The sequence below is a fragment of the Rhipicephalus sanguineus genome, chromosome 1 (genome assembly GCF_013339695.2).
Source record: "Rhipicephalus sanguineus isolate Rsan-2018 chromosome 1, BIME_Rsan_1.4, whole genome shotgun sequence".
Classification (NCBI taxonomy): domain Eukaryota; kingdom Metazoa; phylum Arthropoda; class Arachnida; order Ixodida; family Ixodidae; genus Rhipicephalus; species Rhipicephalus sanguineus.
The window spans coordinates 107302461-107314963 of NC_051176.1; the positions used below are offsets into that span (position 1 = coordinate 107302461).

General features: G+C 46.6%; 1 protein-coding gene across 3 annotated transcripts in view; it reads left to right on the forward strand.

Annotated features, from left to right (window-relative positions):
* The window catches only part of LOC119395211 (calpain-9), a 111610-nt gene that overhangs the window by 80144 nt on the left and 18963 nt on the right, over positions 1-12503 (forward strand). For all 3 annotated transcript variants that reach the window (XM_049415527.1, XM_037662482.2, XM_049415528.1), the window contains 6 exons: positions 2434-2503; positions 5602-5854; positions 7086-7260; positions 7873-7950; positions 9918-10084; positions 11195-11367. In XM_049415527.1, the coding sequence (XP_049271484.1) occupies positions 2434-2503; positions 5602-5854; positions 7086-7260; positions 7873-7950; positions 9918-10084; positions 11195-11367 (916 nt within the window). The remainder of the gene's footprint in view (positions 1-2433; positions 2504-5601; positions 5855-7085; positions 7261-7872; positions 7951-9917; positions 10085-11194; positions 11368-12503) is intronic.

Consider the following 12503-nt stretch of genomic DNA (forward strand, 5'->3'; position numbering starts at 1 on the left):
GAAGAAGAAGCAAGCGTCGCTCGTGAATATGAGATGACAGGAGAATATAGGAGAATATATACCCTATAGCACACAGCAACCCCACGAGAGCGCAGGCCACTATCCTCCACCGAATTCAAACAGCCTTAACACTCCTCATCGCTTAGCGATCTTCACAGGCGGAGAGGTTGACCGAATATGCAAAAATTTCGATAAAAATGCCATAGCAAGCCAAAGTCACTATCCTTTGGGAATGCGAGGGCCTTCCCCCAACCAGAGAGCTTCTGCCAGCTCCTTGAAAAACGACGTGGGAGAAGTCCCCCGAAGAAAAACTGCAAAAAGCAATCATTGCGGAAGAGGTTACCCACGACCCGCGGCCATCTCCAAACCCCTTAAATTTCTCTTTAATAAAGTTGTCTCCTCCAAGATCATTTGCGTGCTCTCTAAGCAATGCCCAAAGCGTCAGTGAAGTAACTGCAAGAAGACGTGTTAACGAGGGAAATAGCTGCACCACGAGGACTGCGTCGAATGTATATTCAGCGTTCCCTCGGGGTTCACGGAGAGGGAGGCGCGTCCGGTTAATCAGACTCTACGGGGGTGTGCGAATAGTGAAATTTTATCTCGAATCGAATTCCAATCGAATAGGGCCGAATAGTGGCCCAAAATATGGAATCGAATGTCGAATACAAAACATTTTGTTGAAAATTGAAAGGAAGAACGAACGAATGAAATCTGCTCATGTCCTCGAGCACGTAACGCGGTGAGCGACTGCTACCGAAAGACTACAAATTGTTATGCAGAAACACAAGCTGTTCGACATGACCTGGCTTCAGGCTCTCTCACCGTGATGTTACAGTGTTTCCTACAGTTGAAAACAAGCGCTCACTGAACACCTCAGTATAGCAGGCAGATGCTAATATCTCGTTAACCTCCCGGCCGTCCTTTTTTCACCTCTCTCTCTCTCTCTCTCTCAGTATGACAGGGATGTGAATGTATCGCAAAGCAATATTGGTGATACCTGGATAAAGTGCAGCTCCATGCTCTTTACAGTGTTTCAAAGGATCATCATTTTTTGGGGATCACGGGCTCATTGAAGTATTTTTTGAACTTCTTGGCTATAAGGGCTGAGCTGGTTATTTTTTTGGCGCTAGCAGTTCGACAGTCTCCCAGGCTGTTCCCTGGCCTTTTTTGCTGGAGCCATGACGTGCGGAAATGACATAATCTCCTTTAAAATAAACATGCGCTTCCTTTTGAACCAGGATATCTGTGAAAGTCTTAACGAAATGCCTACTGTAACGACGTTAGCGTTAGTTTTAGCCACCCCACCCTAACCAAGGTGCACCATCGGCCTTTGTCGCGTTTTAGATATTTGTCCTGTCGAATTGTTTGAAACTTTGTGTACTAGCTATTCGAAAGTCAAATTGAATTGTTCAATTAGGTATTGTTCGCTTCGAATTCGAAACTCGAATATCCGCACACCCCTATGAGACACTCGAATTTTTTAGACAACACTCCCCTTATGGTCGTGATAACTGCGGAAAAAATACATTAATCAAGATTCACACGGCGAGATGCATCGGGGATTCAGTCCGCGCATGTTTGGCGATGGCGATACATGTCTATGGGCTCTTCACAGAACACGCATGTCGATTGTCGATATTCAAACAATTTCGCGGTGCTCTGTATTAAATGCTCGGAGAGAGAGGGTGAGTGTTATGATAATTCAAGTACGAGCAGCAGCTATATCGACAAAAACTAACTTATCCTCCTTTTAGACGGCGCACTAATGTGCATTCAGAGTGAGGTGCAGTGCTTACGGATTCAAACGCAAAATTTAGGACTAAGTAATGCACGTACTTTCATTTCCAGCGTCTGCAGTTATAGTCATATCGGCGTAGTTTTGATTCGAACATCAGAGCCTTTAGCGGCCAGATTTACAGCGGCATGACGCGGTTGTCACGAACAATTGCTCATAGCAGTCTCTTTAATAAAACAAAAAAAAATGTCGCGTTTCAATCTGTGCGTACTGTGCATATGTGCAAAATAAATCTGTAATGGTGGTGATCAAAATTGAGAATCAGTTTGTGCAAGGTTCATTCCAGCATTTTACACGTCTATAACAAAATGCAGCCTTAATTATGGCTGCTAAGGAAGGTCAGGGAACAGAAAGCGATCGCTCCTCCCCCTGCAGCTCACGCATCTGGCCTCAACCACTCTTTATACACCCTCCATCCCTCCTCCTGGGTAAGTGCCAAATTTTCACACAACAGCATTGTAATGTGCGATCACTGCTTCGGATTTATGACGAAGCTGGAATAAATTTGCAACCACGAAAACTTACTGTGCTTCACGAATCACTGGGAACCTTGCTAATGCCACTTAATTACTAACACTAAAGCTCAGCACCCCCCCGCCCTCCCTCTCCTACTTCACTGTTATCTTTTCTTTCCGCAGGAAATATGTGCCAGACCAAAGTTTATCTCGGAAGGTTCGTCGCGGTTTGATGTCGAGCAAGGGGAACTGGGTAAGTCACCGTGTTCTAGTGTCACAGCCTATATTTTAATTAGCTGTACTTGTCACGTGCCTAAGTTATATGGTTTCCGAAAAACAGGAGTCTCAGCTCTTAACTAGACGGCAATAAATCGATTCCGAAGTAGCCCTGAAACAAAGCGAATCGGCCTGGAATAGAGCGGTTCCAGCAAAGCTTGCGGTTGCCTGCTTAATCACCGACTTGACCTTGCAGCCTGCACTTAAGTATTTTGCCGATCGCGATGGATGAGTCGACGTATATGCTATGCTACACTTGATGAAGGCAGGCCGATTCAGTTCGTCCGGTCTGCGCTTTCACGAGTCCGACAGGCAGAGCGTTATGCTGCTTTTGTATATTTCATTCAAACACTTTGAGGACGTGTTCGCAAGAAAAAAAAAAGCAACAACAACAACACCGCTGAGCCCTACTTACACAGCGATTTTCTCACCCCTTTGCACAGCCATGACTTACTCCGCGGTTGCTAATACAATAAAACTTCGTTTCGGCCTAGTTTGTACATGACTTTTAACGTGAAAACTTCCAGCGCAAACCAGGACGGACCACAAAGAAAAGATGAGACAAGCAAAAAAAAAAATGCTGATGCAAAAAATAAAGCTAATCACTGAGGACTCTGCCACTGCTTTAGATTGAAGGCCACATATCTCGTCAAGACAGCCGCCACTGCAATCAGTACCCATTCGTCGTGGAAATGCATGAACTCAGTAGACAAAAGCGTGTCGAAACGACTTGAACGCTGGTCAATCGAAACGAGTTCTGACTTTGTGTCGTGCTGTCGTAGTAATCTTACAAATGGTACACGTAGGCTGCTTCCCAACACCCCGTTGGCGTAAATGCAATCAACAGCAGCGACACTTCGCTCAGTAGGCGTCTTCAACCTACGACATCGTTCTTATTATATACATATCGTTGACACGCCTGTCTCTGCGGCTTGAGCGAGAAAATCATGTAATGGTGACTTCCATATCCAACAATGTGCAATTTCTTTTAAAAAGACTTCAAATTCTCCGTAAGAGTTCAGCTCATCCCCCGAAAAAGTGTACTGCGCGGAGCCGCGATCGGCGAGATGCCTGGTAGCAGAAAGGGCCAAATTGGTGACCGCTATGAGGTCACAGGAAGTCACGCAGGAGGCCAAGGAGTATACTGAACGAAAAAAACTTCCGCGATCTCACAACTCAGAGAAATGCGAGGACCATCCGGCAAGAGCGCGCGAACAAAGGGTCGGGATGTGAATAAGAGGAGAGAGAGCTAAAGAGTGGGAGTGGGCGGTAGTGGGGGCGACTCGGGGCGTTCGTTCTGGCTCTTGTGTTTACATTCATCAACCGGAAGAAGTGGGGTAGGGTGTACGTAAGAGGGTTGTGTTGACCCCCGCAAGGGAATCACAGCATCCATTCGGCTCGGTCTACGCCGAAGCAGATCCAGGCTGGTCGATCAGGTTCCGCGGGAGGAGACGGAGGTTGATAGCTGTGGTGAAACACGCCCGCACCGCTGTCTTCCTTTAAGAGGCGAGGGACATGTGAGCGACCGTAGCTGATCTACCTACGTTACAAAAGTGCCCGCAACAAGATAGAGAAAGAAGAGACGCAACGGTGACAATAACAGGAATGGTCTGTCACTGTACGAAAATGAAACGTACGAAATGAAAAAATCACTGTACGAAAATGAAAAATGAGGTAGCGTATACGAGCAACTTGCTTCTGAATGACAGCGCCTGCGTGACGCGACGGTTCCCGCCTTGCCTCGACTTAGCGACGTATGTGACGTCGCCGCGCACAAATCTTTTCGCGTGCGTTTACTTTGAATAGAACCAGCTTCAATTTAACGGTTATCGCGCACCGAATGCTGCAGTGGTCGCATTAATTTTCGCTCGGTGAGTTCCAAAAAGAAAGAAAGAAAAGACTTCGTTGCATCTCCTGAGAAGAGTAAAGAGAAACATACATACTAAAAAAAAAGGCAGAAAAAAAATCTTGCCCTTGCGAGAAAAATCAGGTTTGCAGCCACTCAAATACAAATGAACTGTGGTTTTGAATATACCAATCTGTTTATTTTGTTCACGATAAAAAAAAAGGTAATTGCATGGATAAAGCGAAATGGGGACGCGGCATTATGAGGTTCGGTCGGCGAAGGCAGTGAATGTCCTCGGGCAGCATACTGATGTCACACATGCACGACGTTGTATATATGCGAAGAAAATTGATTCACGTTCAGTATGCCATGCAGGCGCCTAGAGAGTAACAAAAAAAGAAAATGAACAACGCGATGCGGTGAGATTATATCCGTGTGGGTAGAGCGAGAGGGACTGGCAGTTTTCTCAGTATGCTCGATCTCAGAGCAAATACGACGAGACGATAAAACGTTATTTCAGAAAACAGATAATCGAAAATCCAAAGACAAGAACAAAATTATTAGACGCAAGAAAATACTGTTCTAAGATCCACTCCAAGCTTTGTGCAGCTCGATATTATAATTGTAGTTGCAGGTCAGTGCAAGGTCATAGTAAAAGATAGTTGTATTATTTTTCTTCTGTTTTTAATGTATGTTAGATCAGCATAAATTAAAACCAAGCCGGAAACATTTATAGGTGCTATTGAGGGGCGTTTTCAAGTTCGCCTGTGATTGTAACTGCCGCTTCATTTGAGCTCCGAAACGCGCACGTATACCCGAACTCTGAATCGTCCTCTTCGGCACCCACCTGCCCCGGCCATCTAATGAATGAATGAATGAATGAATGAATGAATGAATGAATGAATGAATGAATGAATGCAAAATGCGTCTTTCCTCAACGCCGTAAGCGACTCACTATTAAATATACACCGAGGGAACGCTAAACGCTCATTCGTCGGGAGTCATGTATTTAGTTATGTTCCATTTTGTAGCGCACCTCTCCCGTTCCCCAGTGGAGTGCGTTCATTATGGGCAAAAAACAGAGCTGTAAGCGGGGAGTATACGAGAAACCCTTGAAATTGGACAGCGGCGGCAAACGGCGACTACGAATGAACTAGCGGCACTGCGTTGTTCCGCAGACACCGAGTCACTTATATAGCTTGAGGTGACACGCGGTGTTGCCGTCGCAGGAGACCGCTGGCTGCTGTCCGCCATCTCATGCCTGACGAGCACGCCCCGGTTCCTGGACCGCGTGGTGCCGTCCGACCAGGGTTTCGGCCCGGGATACTGCGGCCTGTTCCGCTTCCGCTTCTGGCGCTTCGGCGAATGGCACGAGCTGGTCGTCGACGACCGGCTGCCCACGCACCGGGGACGCCTCTTCTACATGCACTCGGCAGACCCCAGCGAGTTCTGGGCGGCACTGCTCGAGAAGGCGTATGCCAAGTAAGTATGCATGGCCTCACGCATCTGCTCGCTTTCTTGCTTGGTCTGTCTCGTGAACTCCGCGACAGTACTGTGCAAGGCAGTATAAAGCACCGTGCAGCAGCTCAATGTTTTGCTCTTTTTTTTTTTCTGACGCGGTTTATAGAAAACATCGCGGCTTCATTCGCACCGGCTTCTCCGTTTTGCACGACCAAAATACTAAAAGCACCATAAATAATCGAAAGATTTGAATACACTGGAGGCAGTATATTTTCGTTTTGTGACGACGCTATGCTTGCGCTTAATGTCCTGTAACAAGAAGTAAATTTACTAGGCTATTAATGAATTCTTTATGACACTTTTCGGAGGTGAGTTTCCCAGCGTGAGACTGTGTAGTATTGTTAGTGAGAATCATTAAGATACGCTTACCACTGACTTTTTGTAGTACACCAGGGTTGTTGGGAAGTGCGGAGGGCCACGATGCTTCGTGGCTTTATATATCGACTACGCATGATGCTGGGAAGCACAACGAAACGGCACTCGAGAATGAAGAATGGACACGCGCAGAGGGCTACACACACTGAAACCTGAGATTTATTGGGAAAAAAATACGAAGCTTAATAATGAGCGAAGTGTGATATCGAACAGTCTGAAAGAACCATAAATAAAAAAAAAACTAAGGAAACATAAGAGGATAACGTTACCATGGGGCGCACATAAAAGCAGTCCCGTTCTTGCGGGCCGTTGCGTCGCGCTCCTTACTGCCATCATGCTTAGTGTCATAAATTTTCTGTTTTGTGCGAATATCGACTACTGCGAATGAATAAAAATCCGGCTCACGTGTATGCAATCCAGTCGCGTTCAATAAAACTTCGGTTTAGCCTAGTTGGTACATAACATTTAAGGGAAAAAACTTCAGCGTAAACCAGGACGGACCACAAAGAAGATACGAAACGAGCACTTGCGTTGATTAGCATCTGCTTTATTCTTCTTGCAACAACGCATATAAATGCCAGAACCACATTACCATGCATGCGCACGCGTAATAAGACCGCATATTGCATAACTCGCATCAGAGATAGTTAACGAAGATGCGCGCACATGAATTCATATCTAGATTAATACAAGGTAATGGAAGTATCACTGATATATAGTCAGCTGCTTTTTTCTTGATGTGGCACGCTTCTAGGGCAAGCCGCGCATGTTCATTCTTGCTTCTGCCGAGAATCAAGTCGGGTTCGCACGTATGCAGGTTCTACGGCGGCTACGACCAGCTGCAGGCCGGCCACACGGGCCGGGCGCTGCAGGATCTGACCGGCGGCGTGGCGCAGACCTTCCGCATGGCGCACGTGGACCCACCCATGGCCTTCTCCATGGTGTCCAGCGCTGTGCCCCGCTCCACGCTCATGGCCGCCTGCATTATACCGGTGAGAGAATTGAATTTACATTATTTACCGTTGTCACTTTGCGAGAGCCGAGGAGAAAATAAAGGTGGCATGAGGGCCATATTTTACGTGACCGCAGTCGGCAAGTGAAGATTAAAAAAAAAAGTAATGTAGTATACATTCGGCAGGAATGAAAATAATTTTAAATCGTAGAGGCTGCCCTTTTCTATTCAGGACACCTAACATGTTCGGCATTGCCGACATGCTTGAAAGATAGTTTTCCGGATCCTGAGCGGAGGCAACACAACCGAACCTTAGCGTCGCATATTGTACAAAAGGTCGCGACTGACGGCATCATCGACCTTAATTTGTTGCACGAGTTGCATATACGGTCTTCAATCGTCCTTCGGTGGCTGTCATTTGATAACTATTTGCGCTATTCACGCACGACGATTATAGCGACGGCTTAATTACCTGACGCAGCTTCGTTATCTTGCGCAAACAAGCTATCGGTAATCGCGAATGATTTTAGAAGCCGGAACGGCCAGTAGCATTCCGTATTTCGGCGAGCCTCTGACCAGGCTTTGCGCTTCAAGAGACGGTCACCTAACGTATTCCACTTTATTTTTTTTCTCTCTCTTTTGCCACTCGCAGGACCATCACAAGGGCCCCGCACGACTAAATAATGGCTTGTACACCCAACATGCCTACAGCGTGACGGGTATAGCAAAGGTGAATATTTTCTTCTATTGTTCGTCGTGGTAACTGTGCAGTACGCAGCCATTTGATATTATATTTTAGCAATGATCACGTAGGACTTCATGCTCTTTAGAAAAAGAAGTAGCACTTAACAGCTTAGAGAAAAATATCTACCAGCGTTAATTTTAATACCGAAAGCCACCATACTGAACCACGTTCTATGTATACGGTAGCTCAACGGCTAATGGCGTTGCGCTGCAGATCACGAGGACGCAGCTTCGATTCCGGTCGCAGCGCCCATTGAAAAGCTGTACTCATCGTCAGCTGCCTTGTATACGGACCGGCTATTTTTATATCATATACATCTTCTCCGTCATTTCGACCCTTTCTCTTTTATCCCAGCGCAGAGTTGAAAATCAGACCGTCTACTCTGGTTCACCTCGCTGCATTTCGATCACCTCTTATTTCTGTCCCTCTCCCTGCAAGCCAGCTTTCCCACACATCCAAGTCGCCCCACACTTTATTAGTCCTCAACACGTGCTCCAGCGTGGTTGAAGACAAAGACGTGTGTCTTGAGAAAGGCAAGAAAGGGCCACGTTTATGGTTCATGTTAACTTCCGCGTTCTCACTGTACGAAGTCAGAAGAAGCCGACACGAAAGAAGGTACACAGAAAAAAGTACGGAGTATACTAGATGGTTTACTGACACTGAGTGTCACAGTTACATGCGTGAAATTAAAGATACACTACGTATGATGCATGGTTGGATCGATAACCAGAGGATAAGCTTACGAGATTTTTAACACTTTGGCAATCTGTCATCAAAGAAATATATACTTCGGCTCCAAACACCTATTCGTTAGTACATATGCGCAGCTGATCTTTAAATATAATGGATGTTTCTACGGCACGGAGGAAATACGAGTACAAGGAGGCACAGTGTAAAACAGACACGCATGTGCGCTATGGCGCTCGTGTGTCTCTCTTTATATACCTGCCTACTTGTACTCGTCCTTTTCCGTTCCACAGAAGCATCCATTAGAGCAATGAACCAACTAGCCCGTACAAAAATTTTCATAAGTCTTTTACAGTATATGTCATTAAATATAGCGTATTGTGACGACCTACGTTGGTAAACCGGTTAATATAATTTCCACTTTTATGTGCCTTCTCTTTTGATGCTTTTTTTTTTTTTAAGTTCGCACATTTAGTTACCAAATGAAAGGAAGAGACTGGGACATAGATGGTAGCTGCAGTCTACACCTTCCCGCTTAATTTTCGCTTCCTGCATCAGGTATGCGCTTCCTTGCCGGGGTCATGCCAGCTGTTTTCTGAAGTCTGTTCGCGTTATTTTGCATAAAGTATAGTGTAAGAGATATATAAAAAGATATAAACATTGGTCTTACATGTCCCTCGCGTTAAAGGTGTCTTGTTTCAATGAAAGGGTGGCGGTACGTCCCGTTTTCAGAGTCCTTGCTATTCCTTTCAGCCACCTCGTTCCCACAGGATTCCACTTCCGTGAGAAGAAGCACGTGCGGCAAATGCACTGCCTTCCCACCTATTTCCTTGTACGTTGCTGCCGTGTTTGCATAGCCGTGAAAGGAGCAACTAGCTAAAGAGGGATATGCATCAGCAGCGGTTGTTCGGAAACTGCTGCGATGTGACTTGATTATTTGAAATAATATATTTGATGTTCATCGTGATAAAATATTTACAAATCCTACAAAAAATAAGAATGAAATGAAAGCAAAGGTGACTAAGCATTCCTTTCTCCTCCCCCAGTGCAGCTTAGCAGACGAGGTACAACTCTGCCTTTCCTTTTCTCTCTCTCTATCTCTTACCAAGACAAGGAGATTGTGTAACCCACGTTGAAGTGACGTCTTGCCGGATTCTCCCCGTATGTGCTCGATTTCATGGCGCTCATAGCACGGAAAATTGATTCGCAGTGGCATAAACCAATGGATGTTGTTCACTTGTGCCGCGGCGCGGCGGTGTTCGCAGGTGCGCGTCAAACAGGGAGAGGTGACGCTCATCCGGCTGCGCAACCCGTGGGGCCGCGGCGAGTGGAACGGGCCCTGGAGTGACCGCTCGTGGGAGTGGGACAGCCTCTCCGAGAGGGACCGGCAGCTTCTCGGACTGCGGCAACCGCCCTCCGACGGAGAGTTCTGGTCAGTTGCCTCGACAATAATCGATGACGGAGCTTGCAGTGACAAAGGCGATGACGGAGTTGTTTGGGCCCGCGAACGTCCTCGCAGAATGCCCTCCGATGTATGTTGATTTAAAAGGTCTCTATAAACTGTCTTTTCAAGCCATAAAGTCCTCCCAACTCTAATACCGCGCTGATTGTGGCCACTTATTACCACAGTAGAATAACTATAGTTGGGCAATTTGGTACGTCACTTAGAGGAAACTTAACGTTTACGATAACGGACAATGAAAGATGAATACCAGCGCCGAGAGGACAAAATTGTCACGTTTCTAGGCATCCAGATTTCACCGGTTTGATTCAATGTAGCTTAGTGCCGAGGTCTGCTGGTCGCCTCTGTTTGACATGCGCGTTGTTCGCGCTACACTGCAGGCGCGGCTTATCGCGGTCGCTCATAACCTACTATATCGGGGCCAAAGCCCGTAATGAGATTTTATTAATTTCTTATTCATTCCGCCGCCTAGCTCGTTAACCCAGTTCCCTGAACAATCAGTTTTCTTTAGTTTTGTTCTAAAATGTTCTTACCTTTCATTTTCTTTAAGGAAACGTCCCATCAAGCGCCGTCTAAGAAAAAAAAAGGGTACCTGTGTGGCTGTGACCTAGAAAAAGTAAACTGCCAGCAAACAGCTATTATGTTATGATTATGCGTAGAGATTTAGTGTGATATAAACATGCAGTATAACATCCGTTTAGCTTCGGAGGTTGTGACGACACAAAGAAGTATGCGCACCTACAAAGTATAACCAACCTTTTCCGTTCGTATACTGCCGCTTTATTAAGTACGTATAATAATTTGTGCGTTAGCCCCTCTATAGCGGAACAAGTATACGGATGTAAAGCTTAGTTAATAATATGCGAAGCTCGTTTCGCGACAGCTGCCATTCAGCGGTCGCCCGCAGGGTCCGCAGGGCCCGCAGGTATTTGAGCGCAAAAATGTGGCCACAGTCGCAACAGCCACGCGCTTACCTCTCGGCTACTGTAAGGAGCGCGAGCTCGAAGTGCGGCGCCGCGGGCGTGCTTCATTGCGCACATAAAGGATACTTATGGCAACGGCTCTCGCTCGCCTTCGCAGGATGTCCTTCGAGGACTTCACGCTGAACTTTACGCATCTGGACCTTGTGCATATCGGGCCGGACGACTGGATGCAGGAGTCAGCGCTTCATAGCAAGAAGCCCTGGCGCGCCGTGCTGGCCAGGCGTCGCTGGAGGGCCGGGTACAACGCCGGTGGAGGACCGAACCACCCTGGTCAGCAGTGGCGTTTTTTTTTTCTTTTTTGATGAGCTGAAGCCGCATGCGAATACAATGCCCACTTGGGTTCATATCAAGTCGTAGTGCTTTTTTTTTTTTCTACCATTGCTTGACGATACATGGTGGTAAAAGCTGCGCAGCGGACAATGCGTGGTAACCAAATTGCAAAGCTCGTCGCACGTAAGAACAGGGATATGTACCGGACGCATGCGTCTCCAAACTGTCTTGGAGAAACACAGTGGCATCGGGAATGAATGCTCGTATGAGACAAAAAAAAAATTAGAGCAACTTGCACTATAGTCTGATACAACATTAGAAGTGCGCGGCATTTCCCCCTCAAAGGCGGATGCGCACGAGCCTGCACCTATGGGCGCGCACTCCAGACTGACGTCATGAACCGGACGGCCGGTGACTCGGCCTTCGGAGAACATTGCCGAGTGCATGAGCGGGACTATTTGTTCAGTCGCGGAGGCGATCGGCTGCTGCGCTTCGGTCATCTGTCCAGGGCCTCTCCGGACTACTTGAGTTGTATCCCACTAAAAATCGCGCAAGGCTGAGTCACAGCAGAGCTGGTGACCGCATAGTTGGTCCTGGCTTGGCTAGACTTTTACCCTCTCACCTCTCTCTTCCCCCCCCCACCCCTTGTTATACTATACTACACATGGCTATGCTTGCTCTCTTTTTCTTTTTTATCTGTTTCTTTCTATCCTTTTCTCTCTCTATTTCTTTCCCTTTCTCGCTCTTTCTATCTTTCTTTCTCTTTCTTCCCCTTCTTTTTCTCTCTCTCTATTTCTTTCTCTCCCTTTCTCGAATTGTCTCTCTCTCTTGTGCGTTTCTTCCATTTCTTTCTGTCTATTTCTGCGAAGCAGAAGAAGAGGGCGAAGAGAGCACGTGCCGGTTCATGATGATGATAATTTTCTATCTACGACACACGGCAAACATCTACATCTCTGCTACATAAAAAAAATTACGAACACGTTCCGTATAGGTTTCAGCCATGGAGAACTGCAGAGGGCAAAGGGCGTTTCTTGTGGGCCGAAAAGCGAGCGTGCGAGAGAGGCTGTGTTGTCAACGACGTGTTTGTCATATATGAGGTGCAGTTTCTGTCTAACACTGAAACTCATTTTACGTTA